The sequence below is a fragment of the Pyrus communis genome, chromosome 1 (assembly GCF_041283825.1).
Source record: "Pyrus communis isolate YQ-2024b chromosome 1, ASM4128382v1, whole genome shotgun sequence".
Lineage (NCBI taxonomy): Eukaryota > Viridiplantae > Streptophyta > Magnoliopsida > Rosales > Rosaceae > Pyrus > Pyrus communis.
Window position 1 is genome coordinate 19,940,560 of NC_142565.1, and position 19,451 is coordinate 19,960,010.

Sequence of the window (19,451 nt, forward strand, 5' to 3'; positions counted from 1 at the left end):
GTGAGATCCATTTACATGTCACATCAGCACATTTTTTGACAAAGTTGTGACGGAAGGACCACATTGATTTGAGACACCTATTTCTAGCACTAAATTGATTGATTAAAAAAAAAAAAAAAAAAAAAAAAAAAGACTTGTGGAACCCATTTATGTGCTACATCAGCTCATAATAGAATTTTTGGCACAGTTGTGAGAGATGGTGTCACATCCCGGCCCAGACCCCTGCCACATCTCAGGCTCGACTCCACCGTAGCACGATCTTATTCGCTTTGGGCCCCAACCACGCCCTCACAATTTTGTTTCTGGGAACTCACGTGAGCAGAACTTCTCAATAGGTCACCCATCCTGGGAATGCTCTTGCCCCTTTCTCGCTTAACTTCAGAGTTTCTACGAAACCTAAAGCCAGTGAGCTCCCAAAAGGCCCCGTGTTAGGTAGAGATGGGAATATACATATAAGGCTTACATGATCCACTTCCCTAGGCGATGTGGGATGTTACAATCTACCCACCTTAGGGGCCCGACGAGGACACACTTCCGGCCAGGGATTGGCTCTGATACCAAATTGTCACATCCTGGGCTCAACTCCACCGTAGCACGATATTGTCCGCTTTAGGCCCCGACCACGCCTTTATGGTTTTGTTTCTGGGAACTCACATGAGTAAAACTTCCCAAAGGGTCACCGATCCTGGGAATGCTCAAGCCCTTTTCCCGCTTAACTTCAGAGTTCCTACGAAACCCGAAGCGAGTGAGCTCCCAAAAGGCCTTGTGCTAGGTAAAGATGGGAATATACATATAAGGTTTACAAGATCCACTCCCCTGGGTGATGTGGGATGTTACAGATGGACCACATTGATTTGCGACACCTATTTTCAAGGACTACATTGATCGATTTTCAATTTCAAATATCATCTTAATGGTGTGGGTCAATTTCAAGAATCATTTGTGATAAAAATTCGAATATAAACTACATATTAATATAACCATCTTTGTTAACTAAAAGAAAGTGAAAATATTATTTAGTCTTCTATCACAACAAAAATATTAAAGGCAACAATGTAATTTCACAAAACAAAATTTTGTTTTTTGGTTAAGCATTCTTTGGTTAAGCATTATCTATAGGTGATTTTAACATTTCTAATTAAAAAAATAAAAATTCAACCTCTCGCTCCTCACTTGCATGTTCTCTCTCACCCCTTCACCTCTTTTCCAATTTTAAAAACAAAAATAAATAATTTCACAGCATATAAGAGTAGTAATAATAATAATAGTTCCTTTAAAATTTTTTTTTTTTTTGGTAGGCCAAAATGTCCAAATAGCGTGCATTGAGTATTGAGAGCGAAGGAAGGAAGAAGAGAGAAGGAAAAGTTCCGAATTGGGATTAAACTGGGTGGAAGTACGGAATTCCGGTTGCATCCTCGGTTACTTGATCGATTGATTGATAGATCTGGGCATTGCATTGGATGTGTAATAGAAGATTGAATACAGGGAGGGTGCATGGAATCAGCGGTGGGTTCAAATCAAGCGGCGGAGTTCGACTACTTGTTCAAGCTGTTGATGATCGGCGACTCAGGCGTCGGCAAGAGCAGCCTGCTCCTCAGCTTCACATCCGACTCCTTTGAAGACCTTTCGCCCACCATTGGTTTGCATTCCCAGTTTCCTCCTTTGCAATTTCTTCATTCGTTTCGTTTTTCTTTGCAGATTCTTCATTGTTTCCTTTTGGCGGGTGCAGGTGTTGATTTTAAGGTCAAATATGTTACTCTCAGAGGCAAAAAACTCAAGCTTGCAATTTGGGACACAGGTAAATCCCAATTCCCTCACTGGTTTGCTTCCTAATTTTATGGAGATTTATATATTTGTAGTGAACCTTCTTATGTGATATGATTTAGGGTTCCTATGTGACATGATTTAGGGGCCTTGTTTAATTAATTTTGTATGTCGTCATTACCCAAAATTGCACGATAAACTTAACGAAATTCGGATCATTTATCAAAAGAAAAGGGTTGAATTAATCGAAAATGTAGTGTTTTATAGGGTTGTTATATTATTAGATCACATTGTCCTTACTTAATGAAGAGAACTTTGATACATGTGTATCTATTCATTTTCTGCCGTGTTGACCAAGGTTTTGAAAGACGCTAGGTGCTAGTCGGGCGGTGGGTTGGGGCGTAGCACCTAGGCGGCTAGGTGGGGCCTAGGCGGACTAGGCGGATTTAATTCAATTTCTTATATAACATATAAATAGGTGCCTACTTACACTCTAAAAAAACTGTACTTTATTGAGAATTTGGGAAAATTAAAATTTAAGCCATCATGGCATTGACATCATCACACCCGTCTATGTGGAGAGATAGGGAGAAGGGAAACAGGAAACGACGCGAGATATAAGATGTGTTTTGAAAAAAAAAAAATATTAAAAAATAACGGAACCCTGTACCCTGAATCGCCTAGCCACTGCATAGGCCGGCTAGCCACCGCCTAGCCCGCATAGCCCTTACCTCATTTTCCTTTACAGTTAAGCTCTGTTTTTGGCATTGAGACTTGCTCTATATGATCCTCTTGTTATTAATGCATGGATAAGCCCCATAATATTTGATATCCTTCACTGCTTATTTTGCTTAGCATTCAGTTTTCTTGTAAATTGGTTTTACATAGCTATCCTTCATCAATTTGTTTAGAAAGAGTAGGGCTTGGATGTCAATTTCTAACAGGTTCTAAATGTTTATTTTCTCAGCTGGTCAAGAGAGGTTTAGAACCTTGACGAGTTCATATTACAGAGGTGCGCAAGGGATCATTATGGGTAAGTGTTACCTACATCTGTTTTTATTATTCTTTCAAGTGAAAAATGCAGATCATGACTTATTGCATTGTTGCGTATAGGATGCTGCCTCTGTTCTTGAACTTTTATGTGTGATGCATTAAATAGAATAATCTTTGGAACATGATCTGTATAGCTTCCCTATGATGCATTTGATGGAATGTTCGAAGACAGAGGCCATTAACAAGATTTATATATTAAATTAGTGCTTGTAAATGAATTTCCAATTTCGTTTTAATACTGTTAAATGTGAAATTTTACCACCTCAACTTTGGGTCACATAACAAACTCATACCTTATCTTTTAAACATCACTATGTTATACATCAACTTACGAATTCGTTACAATGTTGGACCCTTGGTAGAAAATTGGTGAATTTTGTCTGTTAACTGCTGATGAGGCATACGCGGGACCCAACCCCTCGCCCTATGAAAGATTAATCAAATGTTAATAAATTAAAGATAAAATTATTTAAATTTTTTTTATAAAAAATGTGGCACCCACCCCCAACAAACCCATTACCCTCACCCTTCTTCCCCAGTCCATCCGTCTCCCCCTTCCTTCCTTCCTTCACAACCAAAACCGCAACCCACTCCCCACCGCGTACCTTCACCCGCCAATGACCTTATATTGTCAATCAACCATGTCCAAGGCTAGGCTCACCATTGCCACCCCACACGCCTATTTTTCGACGAGGCCTGATGAGGTCTATTTTCCTTTAGGCCTATTTACCAGTTAACGATGTTGTTGCAGACGAGCCCCGATGACAGCATCAGCTTCGCGAACTCGATCGAGTCCGCCCCTCAATCCTGGATTCACTTGAAATTGATCCTCTAGCCGCGAAGCAACTCGACCAAGTCATGCGCATGGGCTCCACCTTTGTCCATCGATGTCTCCATCCCCCACATTAGCAAGCCTAATTCGGCCAAATGGGCAAGTGCCCACCACGGTCTCGCCTTCCCTGACGATGATGGTGGAGAGGATGCTGTAAGGTCTCAATGTCCATGTCGGTCTTGTAGGACTCAACAACGACGACACTCTCACCTTTGGAGAGGATGGTGAGGTGCGGCGGTGGGGATTAGAGCGGAATGTGGTGGAGGAGGAGGCGGGGGAGGGGTGCCATGGGAGAGAGGTCAAGATGGAGGAGGAGAAGGGAATGGTGGTCTTGGAGAAGAAATGAGACGACACCATTGGAACAGATTAGGTGAAAGAGCGAATTGAATTGGGAGAGATTTTAAAAATTTAAAAATTTAATTAATTTTTTAGTCTAGTTGGGCAAGGTTACGGGCTCTGTGCATGCCACCTTTGCAGTTAACTGACAAATTACAGATCTTTCAATGGTGGTATGACATTGCAACGAATTCGTAAGTTGATGTATGATATTGCAATGTTTAAAAGATGGGGTATGAGTTTGTTACGTGACCAAAGTTGAGGTGGTAAGATGTATCTACCCTTAAAAATATGTGTCCACCTGGTGAGAACCTGGCTTTTGTGCGAGCAGAAAATGTTCCACTCATGCCATGGCAAAGAGGCTTATTGGGTTCTTTATAGAGCAGAAAATGGCAATAGCTGATATTAATGTAATGTATGACTGAACACTCCCTACAACATAACAGGACTCTCTTAGAAAACTTAAAGACATTGAATTGTTAAGAATTACAGAATTGATGCTTAGGTTGACTCTTTGACTTAATAGAGACTTGTAGAATAACTCTTAAACTTACTTATGCTTGTATTTTATTTCACTCGAGTGGATATTTCTTTCTAGAATTAAAAAGTTTTGTTCGATTTTGGCACAGTGGTCTTAATCTTGGGCTACAAAAGAGATGAAAGATAGCATATTTTAAATCTAGTTAGTGGAACAAACAAATTTTAAATGTAATTAGAGGAAAGCAGTGGCTATTCTGTAATTTTAAATGTAGTTTGTGGAAAGAATTTTGTTTGGCCTGTTATCGCTCTAATTTCATTTAGATGAAAGATAGTACATTCAGAACTTTGGTGGAACCTTTTGGTGAAACTTTTAGAGGATAGGTTATGGTTCTTATCACTTTGAAGTTAATCGTACTAACACATTTGTCATTTATGGTGATTCAAGGATAATAGTAACAGTTACAAGTATTAATTTGTTTTTTGTTACCCCAACAGTTTACGATGTAATGAGGCGAGAAACATTTACAAACCTTTGTGATGTATGGGCCAAAGAAATAGAACTCTATTCAACAAATCAAGACTGCATCAAGATGCTTGTTGGGAACAAAGTTGACAAGGTATATTCACTGTTCCAATTTGAATTTCTCATGAGAGGTATTGTTTAATCATTTTGGGGGAAGCGGGGGGAAGCCTTGTTGGCTTGGGGTCGTCCTTGCATATCAGGTTGTAGTTAAAGAAAGCGAAAAGGATCAAGACATTATCCTTCTTTCTAAGAAGATAAACAGGTTAGTGGTAGAATTTAAATCAGATTTTCAGGATAGTTATAGTTGGAAATAATGTCTTCAGCGTCTGGTTTACTAACTACAACCTGTTCTGTATCACGCTACTGTTACATACTAAATGAGGGTTTTAGAGGCTGTTCCGCCTCTCTTATTTGATTTTGATTTTAAATTGTAATTGCGTATCTATTCTGTCTTGTGCGACTGTTGCATTACCACAAAATGTCCAGTTTTCTATTTTACAGCTCCCTCACTTATTAGGCACTTGGCATGTATGTTTGGTGAACATTTGAGTTGATTAAACACAGGCAAGATTACAGGTCAAGTTCATGTGAGGTCCCTATGTTTATGCACCTAATTCTCAATCCTTGTTTTCCAGGAAAGCGACAGGGTTGTAACAAAGAAAGAGGGAATAAATTTTGCTAGGGAATCTGGGTGCCTCTTTATCGAGTGCAGTGCTAAAACTCGAGTTAATGTGCAGCAGTGCTTCGAAGAGCTTGTTTTAAAGGTTTGGAGAACTTCAATCTCGTAATCTCATTTATCGTGTCAGCATCAATCTATGAAACTCATTAATTGAGAATAAATATTTTGGAAAAAAAAATATAAAAGAAGAAAGAAAGCAAAATTGTTCGCAAAGGCAATCGTTGATATTTAATTTGCACAAAGAATTATTGGTTGAATTTCTAATAACCTTATTAAACAAAAACGAATGATATTTTAATGAACTGATGGCCTGATATTCTAATGCAGATTCTGGATACTCCTAGTCTCTTAGCCGAGGGTTCTAAAGGGGTGAAGAAGAATAACATCTTTAAGGAGAAACGGCCACAGTCCGATGCATCGACCAGCGGTTGTTGCTGAAGCTTACACACCTGTCTCAAGCATTTCAGATCTCTAATTAGCACTAAATTGGTCCCTCTGTCACTCAAGGAATTACTCATTGTATGAATTGCAATTCACTTGTAAAATATAGCTTATCTGATTTCTTCCTCATCTTTTTGGTTTCTTTTGGACTAATTTATGTGTACAAACAGAATTAAAATTAATATATTGTCACAGGCCTGAAGAATTACTGATATAATACCAGCATGAAGTAATATAAGAAAAGATTCCTAGCTTCTCACTTTGATGTAGCGTACAACTTAAATATATGTTTTTTTTTTTTGGGGGAATAGGACATTCTTTTTCAACTCATTGCATTTGAGTTTAAATTCTTCCTTTTATTTTTTCTGGTGCATATTCAATAATGATATCGTTTGTAATTATAAAAAGACGAGCAGAGATCGATGTTGCTAATTTGGTAGTTGTCATGTAAGTACTTGCACCGAATATTCAAATCTAAGGATTTGTTTGGAAGTGTTAATGAAATAACTAAAAGTATTTACAAATCACCAAAAGCACTTATGACCATATTTGTCAGAACAAATTAGACGTGCTTCTGGCTTCAAAAAAGCAAGAGAGCACTTGCATTAGAAGTGGACTTGCCCAAGCCTAGAAGTTCGCACGGCCCGCATGTGTTGAGTAGCCTCAGCATTTTGCTGGCCCACCCGTGTGTCAGCCATCATCTCGCCTCGTGACACGAGCCCAACGGCTCATTTTCAAATCTGATGGTCACTATTCAAACAGACCATTCGTTATCCAACGGTCCACATTTAATTTATTTAATTAATAGTTTTATATTTATAAATTTGTTTGATTCTAATGGTTGAGATCTAATATGGTCAAATCTAACGGTAAAAAAAAGTTTTAATTGTCCAAAATTAAATCCAACAGCTAAATTAATTAAAAAATATTATTTCATAGTGTTTCATGAGTTTCATGGTGTCGGTTTAGTGATTTTTTAATATTTATCGGAATCTAAATTGTAACATCCCACATCGCCCAGGGGAGTGATCCTTAAATGTATATTCTCATCCCTCCCTAGCACGAGGCCTTTTGGGAGCTCACTGGCTTCGGGTTCCGTAGGAACTCCGAAGTTAAGCGAGAAGGGGGCTAGAGCATTCCCATAATGGGTGACCCAATAGGAAGTTACTCGTGAGTTCCCAAAAATAAAACCGTGAGGGAATGATAAACCCAAAGCAGACAATAACGTGCTACGGTGGTGGAGCGGGCCCGGGAAGTGATCTGCCCCGGGCCGGGATGTGACAATTTGGTATCAGAGCCTAACCCTGGCCGTGGTATGCCGACGAGGATGTCGGGCCCCTAAGGGGGGTGGATTGTAACATCCCACATCGCTCAGGGGAGTGATCCTTAAATGTATATTCCTATCCCTACCTAGCACGAGGCCTTTTGGAAGCTCACTGGCTTCAGGTTCCATAGGAACTCTGAAGTTAAGCGAGAAGGGGGCTAGAGCAATCCCATGATGGGTGACCCACTGGGAAGTTGCTCGTGAGTTCCCAAAAACAAAACCGTGAGGGAATGGTAAGTCCAAAGCGGACAATATCGTGCTACGGTGGTGGAGCGGGCCCGGGAAGTGATCCGCCCCGGGCGGGGATGTGACATAAATACTTTTAGGTTAAAATGTTCATAAAATTAAATTAGGATAGTCTACATAATTTTTATTTTTTATTTTTAAAAAAGAACCTACTTCAGAAAAAAAAAAAAAAAAAAAAAAAAGTTAGCCTAAATTCATTCTTTAATAATCTTGGGTCAAGAATTTAACCTAGAATGGATAGTCTACATAATTTTTATTTTTTATTTTTAAAAAAGAACCTACTTCAGAAAAAAAAAAAAAAAAAGTTAGCCTAAATTCATTCTTTAATAATCTTGGGTCAAGAATTTAACCTAGAATGGATAGTCTACATAATTTTTATTTTTTATTTTTAAAAAAGAACCTACTTCAGAAAAAAAAAAAAAAAAAAGTTAGCCTAAATTCATTCTTTAATAATCTTGGGTCAAGAATTTAACCTAGAATGGATAGTCTACATAATTTTTATTTTTTATTTTTAAAATAGAACCTACTTCAGAAAAAAAAAAAAAAAAAAAAAAAGTTAGCCTAAATTCATTCTTTAATAATCTTGGGTCAAGAATGTAACCTAGAATGGTTGGAGCAGAAAAACTGTTTCTGGGTTAACACTTAAATTTTTGATGTTAAATTTTTAGGTTTTAACTCAAAGGGTTGGAAATAGTCTAATAAAATTGGATTTACAAAAAAAAAAAAAAGGAATTGTTATTGGCACTCCAAAATTCTCATTCTACCCTCCAAAATTTTCTATATTTAGAAAGAAAAATACACTTGTCAGGAGTGTAAAATGAGATTTTTGGAATGCCAATAACACTTCCCAAAAAAATAAAAAAAAATAAAAAGTATAAAGTTAGGAGGCAGAGAGGCTTTGCCAACAAAATTAAATCAAAACAATATGAGGGCATGTAAAGCACCACCCATTCCCCATCTTCTCCCGACCTCTTCTTCCTCAACTCAACCAGCAAACGTAAAATCGCCATTGCTGAGCAGGCGCTTGGTTCTCTTGTCACTTCCTCTGGCTACTTTTCTGCTCCCAAGTAAAGCTAGCTGTAGTGACACCAACAGTACCAATGTAAATTCAACAACTCCTTCTGGTTCCACTTCTTCTGCTCTCACAAGCTTCAACCCGATAAGCGCTGCTGAGAGAGACGCAAGCGATGCAATTTCTCGAAGAATATCGGATGCCTTGGAGTTGTTGGAGAAAGGGAGGGAACTACAGGCTCTGGGTGACTTTGACCAAGCCCTTGTCTGTTTTACTCAGGTACTCACTCATTCACGTTACCACTACTACGTTTTGCCTGTTGCCTGTTTCCTGAGTTTTGTGTTTATATATTGGTAATGGTGGACATTTGGATTTGGGGTTATTTCTTTCCCAAGGAAACGTGGGCATTGAGTACTTGTCCAGTTTCTGTTTTTGAGTTTTCTGTCAAAAGTTAACAATGGCAATTATATTTTTATCCGAAAGCAAGCTGCCTCGTATCATACAGTACTATCATTTCATTTCGTTTAATCATTTCGGAACCAAATAAACCGTTAACTTGATTGAATGAAGCCAATGGTGGACTTGAAACTCCGGTACGGACATGACTCACCTGTTAAGCTATGTGGAATTATTGAATTTTTGATGTATAGTTCATGTGTAAATCATTTACAAGTTGGAACATATATAGAGAAGGGAACGGATGACACAGCCTCCAATCAGTCCCCAATCAACTCCCTAATTTACTCCTTGGAAGACTACTAACTATTTTATAATAACTAGGAAACATGATCCCTTAATTGTAGGCTAAAGTAAACAATCTCTTGAATAAATTACCTAGCCCTAGCCAAGAGTTATACAATGGATATAACAGCTAGCTCCAAAAAGGTATAACTGTGATTGATTTCCAGCATTCCAGCCGAGAGTTGCTTCTTCGAATAGCCTCCAATCTTACAATCTTCCAACAGGAATTGATTTGATCTCGTGCATGCTTCTCTTCTCTTGTTTTGGCGTATGAGTGTATGCATGTGTGTGTGGACGTGGTTATTGGAAATGCCACAGAGTAGTGCACTAGAGAGAGAGGGGCTGGTCTTACTCTTATAGGAAAGCGTTTTTATCTAGCAATATCTATGAAGATGCATGGTCCTTTGTCAAGCCATATGTAGCTTCTCTATGGTTTGCAAAATAAAATTTTAGCATTCCTCGCACGTATGAGGTCAGCTGTTATTTGTGATCTCTATGGAATTTGTGGGTCAATAGTATGACAAAGTTTTCTTAATTGATTTTTATGTCCAAATAAATCAAAGCTTTCAAAAACTAGTTCAATTATTTCCTTGAATGCGTGTGTGGCTGGACCTGGATAGGATACACCTCCTGCCATGTCATGGTGTTTTTGTTGTTACATAGCATGTAAGAAACATATTTCTCGTATTTTAAATTGATCTTCCCTTGGGTTCCATGGAATGTGCTTAGCTACGATGGACCTCACCGAAAAAAACAAAACAAGGAGAAGAAAGACAGCAGTTTCAGCTTTAGATAAGCTGCACAACGGATGGATTAAATAGTTCACCTGTTTTTGTGTTCTATTTTATAATCTTCCGCTGCCTACAAATTAGAGAAATTAGGAGTGTTTGGTCAGTTAACTCTCAGAATTATATAGTTTTTCTGTGTGTATAATAATCATTATTGCTCTGCCTTTTTGAATCATCTCGACAGTTTGAAATGTGCATATCTTGTGTTTCAGCAACCAACTACCTTATGTCATTGTCGTCATCATGAATCATGATGGTTTGGTTCCTTGTTAAAAAGTCGCCTCGTCTTTGGTGCTTTTGTGCATTGTTTCAGTTCTCTAATCAAGGAACATTTTTGCACCTAGCCATTACTCAGAGAGACAGACGGGTAGAAGAAACGAGTTTCACAGTTAACGTTGTCTTTATCTCATTTCAGGTGATTGAGAAGTACAATGACTTTGCCTTTTCAGACTATGCAAGAGTAGGCAGATCCTTGGTTTTGTATGAGGTTGGCAACAGAGAAGATGCAATTGCAGAGATGGAGGATGTTTCCATATCTTTGAAGGGATATCCAGGTACCCACTTGAGTAGATATTACGTTCCTTGCCTAAGCTAAGCCCGAAAAAATTCTCTCAATTTCTAACGAATTCATTTTTGTTGTTTGGTTTTTCTACAGAAGTGCATGCAGCTCTAGCAGCAGCCTTGTATGTCGACAAACACGCCCCACTGCTAGCAGAAAATCAGTTCACAATTGCAACGCTTCTTGATCCTCACTATACGGACCTCTCATATGTCAAAGAAAAGAAGCATTGGCCTCCAAGTTTGGTTAGTTCATTGCAGCACTTCATCACACTTTCCTAGTAGAATTATGTTTTATGTAATTCTGTTACGAACTACTCAACAGTCACGGCGATGTTTGGTATCTATTGGTCACCTACAAATTGTAAATACTTACGCTAAGAAATATTATCATTGTAACTTACGATATGGTTTCCGGTTATAAACCAAGTGAAAACGAATGAATCTTTCTTATACAAGGCTTCTCGTTTTCGTTTGGCTACCAGTCCCAACTCTAGGGCTGCGGGCTTCTAACATCGTCTGTATCTTAGTGATTGAAGACACAGTTCGTTCCTTTTTCTTTGTATTTTCTACTTTAATATAATTTTGACGCTACATTATGTATCAATTATTGCTGAACATCAGTATTAGTCAGTGCACAGAGTGCAAACGTTTGTAAGTGCAATTGTAAAGCATTGTTATTTTGTCATGCTAAAACGGAAAGGGTATGTGAAGACTTGGAAGCCTCCTTTTCTTTATTCGAAAGACCAAAAGTAAACAAGAGTGTATACGGGTGTTGGAAGACTATAAATTAAGTAGAGGGACATTTATACCTCTCGTGTGGAAGTTTGGATCTCGACATGATCATACGAACATGAACAAAGGTGCGGAACCTCCTTGTGTGTCTAGAACCTCGAAGATCGTTGAGTTGGCTACGATATGTCGAGCTGCCCCTTAAATTTTCACCTTTTATGGAGACCACCCTAGAGACCTAACTAGAATATTGTGAACTTTGAAAATGCTTGTATTTTCTTTTGTGTTTCTCTCTTCCCCAAAGCCTTATTATATAGTGGTTAGGAAAAGGGTACAATGACTAAAACGCCCATAAAAATCCCAAGCATGCTCCAATCTAAATATCTCTTGATTTTTCTCTAACTTTCACAAAAGATAATAGGAGCTTTATATCAATCCATCACCCTAATTTGGGTGGGTGGATCACTATTGGATTTATTTATCAGATAAATCCTACATCTCGCACTCACCCACTTACGGTGTGGCAGAATCTCAATCAACCCACATACTTCACGACCATTCTAGTTTATCTCCTCGTACAGGAGGTGGAATGTGTGACCTTGCGAGAAAAGAATGTACATATCCACTAGAACGGTTATTAAGCTATCACCAAACTAACAAGAGTGCATCACTCAGAAGTCCATCACTTTATACCTCATACTGTTTGTCATACACCAAACCTGACATTCTTTATCCTGCGTTATGAAATAAAAAGCAATGTCATGTTTCAAAAGCATCATGTATCCATGTCTTATGTTAAATAGAAAATATCAAAAGACACTGCACAACTAATGAACCACATGACATGGTTTTGTCTTCAAACTGTCTTCCTAAATTCTCACGTTAGCCTAATTTGGTTTAACTATTGCCTAGACACGCCTCTTGGAACAATAGCTAACTTGACTGCCTTAGATAAACATGCTAAAGTAGCGATCATAAAACTCCTCTTTCTAACATAGACTTTAGTCCAAAAAGGGCATAAGGGTGGAATCATATAGATCCCTTATGGTTCACACAGTGATTGAAGCAATGATCAATTCATCACTCTCACTATCCATTACTAATTGCACATACAATATAATTTGTATGCTATGGTGTATCCTCAATTCAATGAGTGTGTCGCATGTCCATTGGGCATACACCATACGGGTTTTAGTCTATTTACTACACAAGTGCCTAATTTGAGCATTCTATCCTAGTTGCCTTGTTGGCGCTCATCTAGATACTCACTTTCGGCTTTACAAGCTTAAACATGAATTTCAAAATAAATTTCATGTTCGACCTCTATTAGGTCTCAGCTTAGACATTTTTAAAGTGACATACATACATATATCTAGTGTATGTCAGTACGTGCAACATACAAGTCTCGCACTCAAATGCGTTAAGGGCACATATTTCTCATTCTGCTCGCTACCACAGTGCCAAGGCAAATCATTCGTTTAAAGAAAAGATTTTAGCTTGTTAACACTAGTAAAGATGTGTAAACAATCATTCCAAAAGGAAATATGAAATGAAAACTTCAATGCTTTATTCAATCAATAATAATGTTATATAAAGAAAAACACATTAAACCCTACGTAAACCCATATTCTTTACACGAGTCAAAAAACATTTTCTAATTAAGCGTTTAGTCATGGGACCAGCAAGTATATTGCTAGTCAAGCTATGTTTCAACAGTACTACTTCATCCATGGTAACCTTGTTCCTAGGGAAATTGTATCGTGCATCTATGTGCTTAGAATTTGCATCATACTTGGGATCTTTAGTGTATGCTAAGGCCGAGGTATTATTACAGTAGACAAATACAACTTCATGGGCATATGATGTAATACCCATGTGTCGTAAACACCTCTTAAGCCAATAGCTACTTGAACAGCTGATCTAAAGGTAATGTATTCTGACTCTGTCATTGGTAGAGCAACACAAGTTTGTTTCTTACTACTTGAGGAAACAATTCCACCTTCAAGAATAAAGCATAACCTGGGGTGGACTTGCGTTCATCTCTATCACTTGCCTAGTCCTCTTCACTCTATCCTTTTGTCTTGAAATCACCTCCTTGATAACATAGAGCTAAGTCTTTTGTTCCTTGTAGGTCTCTCATAGTCCTCTTGATAGCTTGCCAGTGAGCTTGTCCGGACGCATGCAAAGCATTGTGTACATCAAACTTCCTACCACAGAGGCATATGGTATGTTTTGTCATTTGTTCTTTCTTTTTATTGGTCTTAGGACACTGTTCTAAGGATGATATTGCACTCTTTCAATAAGAGTGTTTGTGGGGTTTGGAGTTTTTCATCTTAAACCATTCAAGTACCTTCTTGATGTAAGTCTTTTGAGACAAACTTAGAAGTTTCCTTGAATGACCTTTGGAGATCTTAACTCCAAGCATATAATGTGCTTCTCCCATACCCTCATCTCAAAATGGGATGACAACCACACTTTTGTGATTTGTATAGAGGTCTTGCCATTTCTTGCTATGAGGATGTCGTCAACATACAGAGAAAGTATAATATTTTTTTCAAATTTCTTCAGATACACATAGTGGTCTTCCACGATCATCTCAAAACCAAATGAAGTGATTGAATTATGGAATCTAATGTTCCACAGTCTAAACGCTTGCTTGAGGCCATATTATAAAATGTTTTAGGTAGCAAACTTTATGCTCTTGTCACTTAACCTCGAAGCCTAGAGTTTGATTCATGTAGATCTCCTCGTCTAGTTCTCTATTAAGAAATGTTGTCTTAACATTCATTTGGTAAAGTTTCAAATCTAGTTGAGCAATTATCTATTCTAAAACTAAGGAGCAATTGACTGTTTATTGGGCTACAGTCAAGAAAATGCCACTCGATTTCACTCTATTTACAAAAATGCCAGCCAAATTAGGCTGGATTGGGAGGGTAATTCTCAAAAGTTCAGAGGGTGATTTTGTCCGTATGGTTTAGCACGGAACCACTCGATTTCATGCTATTTACAACAATACCAGGCAGATGGGGCTGGGTTGGGAGGGTAATTTTGTCTGTTTGGTTTGGCACGGATTGCTGGGTTAGAAGCGTGCGCTCTCCTCCCATCTCTCACTCTTCCTCACTCGCTCCTACTCAAACCCTAGCAGCCACAACACCATCTCTGGAATAGCATCGGCTCCTGCTTCCTAAAACCAAAACCACACAAACTGCCCTCCATTTCTGTAACTCGAGAGCTTCGGTGAGATGAAGGAGAGGAGCAGGGAGATGGGCTCGAGTCCGCCAACGACGGAAGAGATCTTCAGGGATTATTGTGCTCTGAGAACCGACGCCGTCCACTCTTTAACTAACGGTACTTCGATCTCTCTCTCTCTCTCTATTCTCCCTTTTGCATGTCGGATGAGTGGCTGGATTTCGAAAGCTAAGTTCCATTTTTTATTGGATTCATTACTGTTAGCATAGATTGTCATCATTTCAGCCCTTTTGCTGTGAATTATTTCCGGATTTTGTTGCACTGTTAGGTCAAGTTGTGGGGGTTCCTTTATTTATTTCGTTTTCTGTCATTTTCTCTCATTTTGGGGATGCATCTCTCTGTTCTGTGTATTGTTCTTTGTTTTAAGGTCAGTTTTCTTCTTCTTTTCTTTTTTTTGTTTTTTTGGGTTTTTTGTGGGCTTTCAGTGAGTTGATATTTTCATTTCCATTTTGCTGTGAATTTTCTTCAATTTGATCGAACATCTCGATACGAACAGTTGATTTTCAATTTATCTTTAATTTTCTAGAGGCCTGTTGGTTGCATGTACAAGAAATACTTTTATATTATGTTTCAATTTCAAAGTTGTTTGATATATGACCTTTAGTTTGTATTCTTATATGGAATTGTGCAAGGTTGCCACTCTTTGCCCCCTTTCGATTGTGATCGAGTTTATTGTTTTGTTCTTTCTTATTGTAAATGTCATTTTGTTTGTAAAGTTTAGTTTATAAACTGTACTTCTATTTACTCTTTGAATTTATTTTTTTGTTTATGTTGTCGTTTCTTGATTTTAGTTTTTGTGGATTTATATGGTTCTCATTACAGAAAGTATTGTCATTGGACAAAAACTCTTACAAGCAAGCTGCAAATCTGTTCAAAGATACCAAGATCTGTTAATATCAAATACGTCAGCCATTGGCAATGCAATAATATGTATTATTATTTCTCCATTCTATAGTCATATTAATAATGTTTATGATGAAATCAGGTTTGAGGTGATCTTTTAGAATCCTTTTGCTGGAACACTTGCTTTAATCTGGATTTGGTCTAACTTAAATGCATTTCTATGTACTGCTTGAAGAAGCAAAACAATTCTGGTTTGCTTTTGTTTTGTACTCGGGGTGTAAAGATAATTCTCTTCTAAGCAAGCTCGCTTATCTTTGAACTCTTTAACTGATTTGTGCCTGCAACAAGATTTTTTTCGGACTTTCTGTAGTGTATTTAACAGTATTAGGTCTCTGTCCTGCATGTCACTAGGTTTACTCATTTTTCAGTTCACATTGATCACGGATTTATAGTTGATTGCATTTCATTTTAACTTCTTTAAAAGCGGTTTTCATTAGCATGTCTGACATGATAAAATCGTGTCTTTTGGATTAATTCAAACAAAGTAAACATTTCATTCGTATTTGTGATCATTGTTAATATTATAGTTACATGTCTACGAAAAAGGATTTCTTTTAATGAATAATCTGTTATTACCCTAAACAAGTTAACTTTGCTTAGAGTTTGCTGCTTAGTATGTTATGTTCCTAGGTAACATGCTTCTGAAATTAGGATTTGAACCTTCTGCTCCTCTGCTTTTTGATTTGTATATATGTCAAATTTCTCTCAATTGCTAATGGATTTATTTTCTTTTGAAATTTCAGAAAGTTGGGTCGTGGGAGGAAGAAGCTGGTTCGTTGCCATTTTTAGGTATATAATCATGTGCCCTGATAGCATATTCAAAGCCTATTTAGTTATATGGATTTTTTATTTATCTTTCTAAAACTTTTGTGCCTAGATTTTAAATATGTGATTGGTAATTTCTCAGCATGATAATTATCAAGCATATGATCGTTATTCATGAATACAAAACAATCCAAAACCTTCATTCACAAATCACAAGTATACGATGAGCTATTTAGAAGTTCGACATTTTCGTCATCCAATTCAATACCATTTGGGATACTATGCTAGAATTCTATTACAGGTCCAGTTAAGAGATGTGAAGCATGAAGAATATCTCTTTAGGAAGTGTTAGCTAATCCGGTTAATTGGTCAACAAAATTAGCCATTTTCGTCATCTAGATTAGATAACCTAGGAAGAATGTTAGAATGATTGATCATATTCGTTAGCCCTAATCATGTCACGAGTAGTGTCTATTTGTATTTCAATCAGTTTAACTCCCCTTTTAACCCTTGAATAAGGCATTACCAGTTTCTGGATTGATTCTACATTTTAGTCTGTTTTTATGCCTAATACTGTTTGTTATTCTTAAATTTTCCATTTTGTAGTTGTATAAGTTTTCCATAGGCTTCGATCATCTCCCCAATAAACACAGAGCCTCATTTTCTCCTGCTAAGCAAAAGAAAATCAAGGAGGCCTGCAACTTCGTATGCAGTCCGCCACTGCAAATCAGTCTGGAAACTGGAAAATTCAAAGGTAAAACACACCAATATCTTTGATTTTGGTCTCTACTGCACAGTTTGACAGACAAATGATAAACCTAACACATGCATGCTCTGATTTCCTTGGTAGGTCATATTTTTCACTTTCTGGATGTGCAAAGTTTGGATAGTACACATCACCGGGCCAAACCTTTCTCAGGTAAGGAATTACATCGCGTTTGTTGAAAATATTTGCTTCCTTTCCTCTGAGGTATGTGTATGCATGATGTATGTGTGTGATTTTAGATTGTAATGTATCACAAATTTGTGGCATGAAAATTGATATTTGTAGACTTACCCTTTATTTTTTGGCTGTGATGGGGGAAAGGAAAATAAAATTTCAAAGATTGATACTTTTATGTGATTTCTTGGCTCTTTTTTTTCATATGATTTTCATTGTATGTGTGCCAGTGTATGTCTCTTCTTGAAAAATGCATGTTGAAAATGGGAGAATTTTGGACATTGACATGTTTAAAAGTCAGGTTTTCTGAATGAAGATACTCTTATGATTTGTTTGTAATTTGTTTTGCAAATGGGTAGGAATGTCATTCTAAAAGGATATTGGCAGGAGGGGGTGGAATGCCTTTCTAAAATATATGTAATTCAATTCTCTCATTTTCTATAGCAGAATTGCAGATTTCTAAATCGAAAAGGAAAAATAAACACTATAGCAGCATGTAAAAGGGAAGCACAGGTAAAGGTTTCTGATGTCAGTTGGCTGTTTCTTTTTAGTGTTTTCAATTTGTTCCTTTTATTCTGTCTGCAATTTTTAATCTGTGGTTATGCATCAATTTCTCTGCTTCTTCTTTATAAATCTTGCAGGTCAGGACAACACGCTTATCGGGGCAATGTTGGGATGTTTAGGCTTGGGTGGAGACATGGACTTTTGGAAGAGGTGAATTAGCTTAGCTCTCTGTCATTAGCTTTATCTGTTCTATGCATCTCTACAATCTTACAATGCTCCTTTATTAAATTGCAAGATGTTGGGACCCGTTACTGGAATACAAGATTTGGAACAAAAGTGGTTGACAATGCTAGAGTCGAAAGCAAGTGTGAAATTCACATTGAAAATGACAGGTGAGAATGCTAATGATATTCTAAAAAAATGATGGGCTTCCTGATGAGATCTCTAGCCGAATTCAAGAGGCTAATTTAGTGATTTGGAGTTAATTTTGTGAATTTATTGAATGAAGTTATTTATTTTTAGCTTATCTTGCGTTTTCTTTGGTTTTAGGAGAGGGTTGCGCATGATCTGTAGGTTCAATCAACCTCGCTGTTTTCGTTAGAATCACAATTAAAGGTCAGTTTTTCCGACATTTTTTTTTCTTTTTGCTGCATGTTTATGTATGGTTGGTCTATGAGATTTTGTTTTTAGTCACTGTTGATTTGCAGTTTATGTCTCCCTTTAGCTACATATTGACACATGTTTATTCTCAGCATTTTTTTGTTAGGGTAAGTGGTTTGGTGGTTTGGTGAGTTCTATATTATTATATAATCTTTGGGGCTATTTTAAGTAAAAATGAAATGTTAACATTGATATAGCATATGGCACACTGAATTCACACTCCTGTATTCGATCTTCATGTTTCCATTGCAACACTCTGCATTTCCTAACCAACGAATTTTTTGATAAAGACGTTAAAGCAATTACATGCTCTATCAAGTATGTTTTATATGTAGTTGTGGTAGTTGCAAGGAAATGAAATATTTGTGCTGATAATTGGTAGTTTAAATATATAGAAATAGAGAATAATTATAAATGGAGCACCTAGGATATTTAACATTGTTTTCTTTTCCATGTAATTTTTCTCATGTTTAACATCTGTTTTTGCTTATGGATTTGATTCAAGTGCTTTTTTTTTATTAGTGTTAATTTTGGGTTGCATATCAACAAACTAACCCAGTTAAATTTTGCTTAGCGTTAACGTATAAGGAGAACTCCCATTGCATCAACTCGAACAGACATTCTTCTACTTAGTTGCTTAGCTACTGAAACAGGAACGAAACACTTTTTATGTTTTTTTTTGTTTAACTGCTAAAACAGGTGACTGGCCTGCAGGACATATATTTTGCCATCTTAACTTCAAGGGTAATATATGTGTAAAATGCATGTTGCTTAGGGAATCAGAGCATTTTTTGCAACCACATCTTTTGTAATTAGATCGGTTGAATGTATACAAAAGTCAAGCTACTTATCTTACCTACACCATTCACTCCTCTATCCCTTTTGTTTGTTCATGATTTTGTTGAATTTTTTTCAGGTTAA

At 37.2% G+C, this 19,451-nt stretch overlaps 2 protein-coding genes and 1 long non-coding RNA gene across 6 annotated transcripts; all 3 read left to right on the forward strand.

The window, feature by feature from the left end:
* The first annotated feature begins 1,271 nt into the window (after positions 1-1,271).
* On the forward strand, positions 1,272-6,367 carry LOC137721132 (ras-related protein RABC1). Of its 2 annotated transcripts, none has more exons than XM_068460245.2 (6): positions 1,272-1,639; positions 1,730-1,798; positions 2,732-2,797; positions 4,961-5,082; positions 5,624-5,752; positions 5,995-6,367. In XM_068460245.2, the coding sequence occupies exons 1-6, from the start codon at positions 1,495-1,497 to the stop codon at positions 6,103-6,105; spliced, it is 642 nt and encodes a 213-aa protein (XP_068316346.2). In that variant the 5' UTR covers positions 1,272-1,494; the 3' UTR covers positions 6,106-6,367. The 2 variants fall into 2 exon arrangements, with proteins under 2 accessions (XP_068316346.2, XP_088555784.1); XM_088699658.1 differs by having other exon boundaries at positions 1,307-1,639; positions 6,304-6,367.
* Positions 6,368-8,575: 2,208 nt separating this feature from the next.
* Positions 8,576-11,235, forward strand: LOC137721424 (uncharacterized). The gene is made up of 3 exons (XM_068460515.2): positions 8,576-8,969; positions 10,635-10,773; positions 10,875-11,235. Exons 1-3 carry the CDS (start codon positions 8,604-8,606, stop codon positions 11,057-11,059), a joined length of 690 nt encoding a protein of 229 aa, XP_068316616.1. The 5' UTR covers positions 8,576-8,603; the 3' UTR covers positions 11,060-11,235.
* Positions 11,236-16,298: 5,063 nt separating this feature from the next.
* On the forward strand, positions 16,299-19,165 carry LOC148699329 (uncharacterized). Of its 3 annotated transcripts, none has more exons than XR_015966336.1 (7): positions 16,299-16,450; positions 17,033-17,180; positions 17,277-17,345; positions 17,811-17,879; positions 18,008-18,080; positions 18,166-18,262; positions 18,420-19,165. It is a non-coding gene; the product is annotated as an uncharacterized LOC148699329 (long non-coding RNA). The 3 variants fall into 3 exon arrangements; XR_015966337.1 differs by having other exon boundaries at positions 17,822-17,879; XR_015966335.1 differs by having other exon boundaries at positions 16,300-16,450; positions 17,814-17,879.
* Positions 19,166-19,451: the final 286 nt, after the last annotated feature.

What these genes read in the sequence shown, in the direction of transcription:
- LOC137721424 (XM_068460515.2), top strand. Translation starts at nt 8,604, where the DNA reads ATGAGGGCATGTAAAGCACCACCCATTCCCCATCTTCTCCCGACCTCT. An exon ending in CCCTTGTCTGTTTTACTCAG is followed by an intron (nt 8,970 to 10,634) that starts GTACTCACTCAT and finishes ATCTCATTTCAG; the next exon opens with GTGATTGAGAAGTACAATGA. An exon ending in ATCTTTGAAGGGATATCCAG is followed by an intron (nt 10,774 to 10,874) that starts GTACCCACTTGA and finishes GTTTTTCTACAG; the next exon opens with AAGTGCATGCAGCTCTAGCA.
- LOC137721132 (XM_068460245.2), top strand. Translation starts at nt 1,495, where the DNA reads ATGGAATCAGCGGTGGGTTCAAATCAAGCGGCGGAGTTCGACTACTTG. An exon ending in GCTTGCAATTTGGGACACAG is followed by an intron (nt 1,799 to 2,731) that starts GTAAATCCCAAT and finishes TTATTTTCTCAG; the next exon opens with CTGGTCAAGAGAGGTTTAGA. An exon ending in TGCGCAAGGGATCATTATGG is followed by an intron (nt 2,798 to 4,960) that starts GTAAGTGTTACC and finishes TTACCCCAACAG; the next exon opens with TTTACGATGTAATGAGGCGA.